The 5,389-nt window shown below is 39.0% G+C and overlaps 1 protein-coding gene across 3 annotated transcripts in view; it reads right to left on the reverse strand.

Annotated features, from left to right (window-relative positions):
- The window catches only part of LOC107694227 (WW domain-containing adapter protein with coiled-coil-like), a 34,231-nt gene extending 29,572 nt beyond the window's left edge, over window positions 1–4,659 (reverse strand). The window contains exons 1-3 of one of the 3 annotated variants that reach the window (XM_016493864.1): window positions 4,385–4,659; window positions 4,151–4,184; window positions 3,289–3,481 (exon numbers count right to left, since the gene is read on the reverse strand). In XM_016493864.1, coding sequence (XP_016349350.1) covers window positions 3,289–3,481; window positions 4,151–4,184; window positions 4,385–4,425 — 268 coding nt within the window. In that variant the 5' untranslated portion in view covers window positions 4,426–4,659. Of the gene's footprint in view, window positions 1–2,147; window positions 2,338–3,288; window positions 3,482–4,150; window positions 4,185–4,384 lie in introns of those variants that run through there. The other 2 variants (XM_016493863.1, XM_016493865.1) reach the window with 2 other exon arrangements.
- Window positions 4,660–5,389: the final 730 nt, after the last annotated feature.

The following is a 5,389-nucleotide window of genomic DNA, read 5'->3' on the forward strand; positions in this document are numbered from 1 at the left end:
GCGTGGTTGACTCTTAACTTTTATAAAGAATATCTCTTTGGATTTGAGACTTTAGTCTTTGCAACTTTACAGATCTTCTTTATGCACCAAGAGCTTGTAACACTCCAAAGAGTTAAATCTTTAAATCATTTAATATTTCTGTATTCAAAATTTTATATTTAAAACATTAATCTCCAGAATATGATGAAGAAGACACTCAAAGTGCTTGCTATTTAATTCCGTAAGAAAGGTGTATTTATCATCCATTTTTACTTTAATACAAACATGTATTTTAGATTTTTATAGAAATATGACAACAATCACATATCTCACACAGAGATCGCACTGTCATTGTGTTTGGGAACATTCATGCATAATTTAAATACATAATCAAGTGAAATCTGATAAAAAATAAAACATTTTAGAAGAAAACGCAGCATCACAGTTGTCTGAACCAATGAGCATTAAGCTGTGTCGTCAGTCAGTCGTTTCCCATCATGCTTTTGATCAGCGCAGTCGGTGGAGAGCAACTGCACTCGACTGCACAATCCGACACAGCTGCCTCGCCGTCGCGAGAGTTTTTTGGCACACGTCAGCATGACAGCGGAGCAAGTCGGACGTAACTCGGCCAGTTTTCTAACCGGCATGCATCTCGCGGTGATCACCGGTGATCGGTTCAGCGTAGATTTTGCTCATCTCAAACAAGCCTAAAGTCTTTATGAACGGGTAATCATGAATCACTGACTCACTAGGTAAGTTCAAAAACGCACTTTCATTGAATGAATGAAACTCAGCTGTGTTTGCTTTTAGAGATGCGAAGCGGCTGAGCTGTTACTATATTTGGAACCATTTTCGTTAAAGAAATAGAGCAAAATCAGGCAGTACTTGTTTATTGAACTGTTGTATTAAATCAATATCACATTTGCAAACTTCCTTAATAACTATTAAAAGCTGTCACTCTCCTTATCGCGATCTGTGGGCGCACAGAAAATGAGTGAGTTCTCAAGACTCAAAAGCACGTGCAAATGATGTATTCCTTCATCTGTCATGGCGTTATAAGCGCGGAACCTGCGGGAATGAGTAGAATTGTTATTAATAGCCGCAATCCTGCGCCGAAATTCAAGTCCTGCTCTGTGTTCTTTGCTAATAACTCAACTGTGAACGCGAGCGGCGTTAGTTGTCACAAAAGCTGCAGCCGTGGCGGGGATGATTTTTGGTGTGCCGGTGTTGTGCTGAATTCTGCACCCTGCCAGATTATGCACCCCCTAGTATTGGTAGGTTTAGGAGTAGGTGTGGGGGAGGGGTTAGGATTAGGGGTGGGGTTAGGATTAGGCAATCAGGTAGCGATTTCAACGAGGGGGTGCATAATCTGGCAGGGGTGCAGAATTCGACACTACACCGGCAGAACAACAACGCGCTACATGTTTCTTTTCCCCTAATTTTTTTTTCCAATTGACGGAAATCCGTCGTAGCGACGGAAAACTTTAATCCCTGCATAAACAAAATGTATTTCAAATTTAATTCAAGCACTTTCAAGGACCTATGTTTGTTTTCAAGTACTTTCCAGGCCTTGAATCCATGTCTGAAATTCAAAAACTTTCAAGATGCGTGGGAACCCTGAATAAAATACAGACCTGCGAACCAAACCATACCAACCATATAAAAACGCATAAAGCATCAATACAAACAGCTCTGTCAAACTCAGAATCACTTGTCACACTTCTTGATTGTGAAAAATTTGACTTCTCACATTATTTATTAGCGCCTAATTTGAGTTACTAATAAAGCCTGAACAAAAATATAAACTAAATATATTTATTTATTTTTTAAGTACATAATATATCATAGATGCCAAATTGTGAAATGTTTCTGCCGGTGGGTCCCGATTACAGTCTCACAATATTTATATCTGCCTCAAAACCCCTGTTCAGTGCACTCTTAATTCTAATGCTCATCTTAACCACACACAAATATATGAATATATCCAGTAAAGACACTGTTTAGAGTGCAAGTATTACAAGCTCATACGTATTTAACATTGTAAATGATGTTTCGCCATATAACCCACTTATAAATAGGATTTTGGAGTTCTGGGGAATTAGGCACAACATGCAACCATAAAACATTAATCATATGCATGTGGAACCTCTCCTCACTCATGTTCTTACCGCTGTCCCTCTCACGGGTCCGGTGAACGTGGAGTGCTTTCGTTTGGCTGTGCCCTGTTCCATCACTGTGCTTGTTTTCTGGACTGTCCGATCGCCGCAGCATTTTAGTTGGTGGTGTGGTGTCTGACGAATCTTGCATCTTGTCATGGCGATGGTCATTTGATGAGTGACTCTTTGACTGATATTTGACAGACTGCAAAATACAATGCATGAGAGAAGGACTGCAAACAACCCATTTACAAAGACCACTGAGGTTGAACTTTTATTCTTGCAGAGAAAATCAGGCTCAGATCAATTCAATATTATTAAATCAGAAAATCACTAAATGTAATTTTCGAAGTTACTGTACTACAAATGACATGAAAGAAAACCTGGTGCTTTTGAAAATAAAACTCAAATAGGATGTTTATTAAAACTACACAGAGAACCAGTTGATCTGCACTTTTATCAGTGTTTGTTAAGCTCATCAAGTCACTTCGCTATAAAATGTAATACTAGATCTGATAAGAGGACCTATGTTTGTTTTCAAGTACTTTCCAGGCCTTGAATCCATGTCTGAAATTCAAAAACTTTCAAGATGCGTGGGAACCCTGAATAAAATACAGACCTGCGAACCAAACCATACCAACCATATAAAAACGCATAAAGCATCAATACAAACAGCTCTGTCAAACTCAGAATCACTTGTCACACTTCTTGATTGTGAAAAATTTGACTTCTCACATTATTTATTAGCGCCTAATTTGAGTTACTAATAAAGCCTGAACAAAAATATAAACTAAATATATTTATTTATTTTTTAAGTACATAATATATCATAGATGCCAAATTGTGAAATGTTTCTGCCGGTGGGTCCCGATTACAGTCTCACAATATTTATATCTGCCTCAAAACCCCTGTTCAGTGCACTCTTAATTCTAATGCTCATCTTAACCACACACAAATATATGAATATATCCAGTAAAGACACTGTTTAGAGTGCAAGTATTACAAGCTCATACGTATTTAACATTGTAAATGATGTTTCGCCATATAACCCACTTATAAATAGGATTTTGGAGTTCTGGGGAATTAGGCACAACATGCAACCATAAAACATTAATCATATGCATGTGGAACCTCTCCTCACTCATGTTCTTACCGCTGTCCCTCTCACGGGTCCGGTGAACGTGGAGTGCTTTCGTTTGGCTGTGCCCTGTTCCATCACTGTGCTTGTTTTCTGGACTGTCCGATCGCCGCAGCATTTTAGTTGGTGGTGTGGTGTCTGACGAATCTTGCATCTTGTCATGGCGATGGTCATTTGATGAGTGACTCTTTGACTGATATTTGACAGACTGCAAAATACAATGCATGAGAGAAGGACTGCAAACAACCCATTTACAAAGACCACTGAGGTTGAACTTTTATTCTTGCAGAGAAAATCAGGCTCAGATCAATTCAATATTATTAAATCAGAAAATCACTAAATGTAATTTTCGAAGTTACTGTACTACAAATGACATGAAAGAAAACCTGGTGCTTTTGAAAATAAAACTCAAATAGGATGTTTATTAAAACTACACAGAGAACCAGTTGATCTGCACTTTTATCAGTGTTTGTTAAGCTCATCAAGTCACTTCGCTATAAAATGTAATACTAGATCTGATAAGACCTTAAAGTAAATGAGAACGATGTGCTATTATCTATTTGTTGTGAATTCAGTAATTAAGCGGACTAAACGACAAGCTAGCACACACTGAGACATGAGCTCCCTGGTCACACCATTACCTCTGTATAAGCTAGTATTCTAGTTTAAATGTAGAGCAATTTGCCAAATACAAATAATTGATCTCTATTACCAACAAAGTATGACGTGTAATGTATTTCATAGTTTCAGTTAGCAAACAGGAACTAGGCCTATGAGTACTAGTGTTTTGCTAAAACCGGCTAATCCAATTTTGACACTATTTCGTGTTCTCTCCCAAATATGTAACTACTTTCAATGATAAAATACTTCTGTGTACCTGGCAGGCTTGAGGATCTCTTCGATCATTACACCTGGGAAAGACAAAAAAGTTAATATAGTCATAAATGCGCTCTCTGCTAGCCAGCTACAATGCTAACGTAGAGAAATAAAAACAACTCGCTACTAGAGGAAAAAACTACTTTAAAACAATTTCTTCGAACATAATATGCACTTAGTTCAGGCTTTAAACAATTAGCTGAAGGGTGTAAACTGGAGGCAAATGTCTGTTTACCCATCATTGAGTCTGGATGGATTCGTTGCATGCATTACCATTAATGCTGCAATGATGTGGAAGTGAAGTGTTTCTACTGAAGCAGTTCTGCTGCACTACAGCTCTCTTTAGTGGTACTGCCTGCAAACAAACACTATAATATCTGTAAAAGTAGCTTTGCTGTAGCGCTGCTTTGCTATTCGGGAAAGAGCTGACTGTCCATCGCTTCGTTTTGCTCGCGACTGCGCCCCGCAAGTGCACGAGCAAAGCACTGAGACTAGTGCTCGCGACCTGCCAGTCTCGCGATCAGCACGCGACGTGCACGAGCAGAAGACCATGCCCGCAGCCAGCTATGAGGTCTAACTTTGTGACATAATTGCCTAATATAGAATTAACTCTTCCTTCGTGCTGCAGAGATATTGCACAGCACCAAGATTAAATTTAAACCTTCTCATTTGAGCTGCATCAGCCGTCTGTCACGGTGACAGTCACCGCTCGTCAATGTCAAAAAATATTTGAGATGACCAATCAAATCAAAGTAGGCGGGCTTTATGTTCACAGAAGCTGCATTGCGCGAATTTCAACGCGACGCTTCAGTTAGCGGCTATAAAGTGCGGGAAATGATGTAAGTAGCCAAACATTTAATATCTGACAGCTGTTTTACGATAGAAATGTTAAACGACTGGCAAAAATGATCAGGAATGCAAACTAATAAACTTGTCTAATTTCGCCATTTTGAATTGATGTGATTCGTGTATAAATGTGATTCGTACAGTGTGAAGGGACAAGAAACAATATTAACCCAGCAAGCAATTTTGAATTTAAAAGACGTCTATTAGCCGTCTAAACACAGCCCAGATGTCTAGGCTGAAACCAGGCTCAATTTGGGCTGTCAGTGAAAATTTAATAGATGTCTAACCATAGCCCAAGAATAGACTAGTCATCAATTAGACAGCTACTGATTGCCTACATACACGGTGACACTGCGGTCAAGCCAGCCGCGCTTTGAAAATACACGGTCAAGCC

The sequence above is a fragment of the Sinocyclocheilus anshuiensis genome, unplaced genomic scaffold (assembly GCF_001515605.1).
Source record: "Sinocyclocheilus anshuiensis isolate Anshui unplaced genomic scaffold, SAMN03320099.WGS_v1.1 scaffold2672, whole genome shotgun sequence".
NCBI lineage: Eukaryota > Metazoa > Chordata > Actinopteri > Cypriniformes > Cyprinidae > Sinocyclocheilus > Sinocyclocheilus anshuiensis.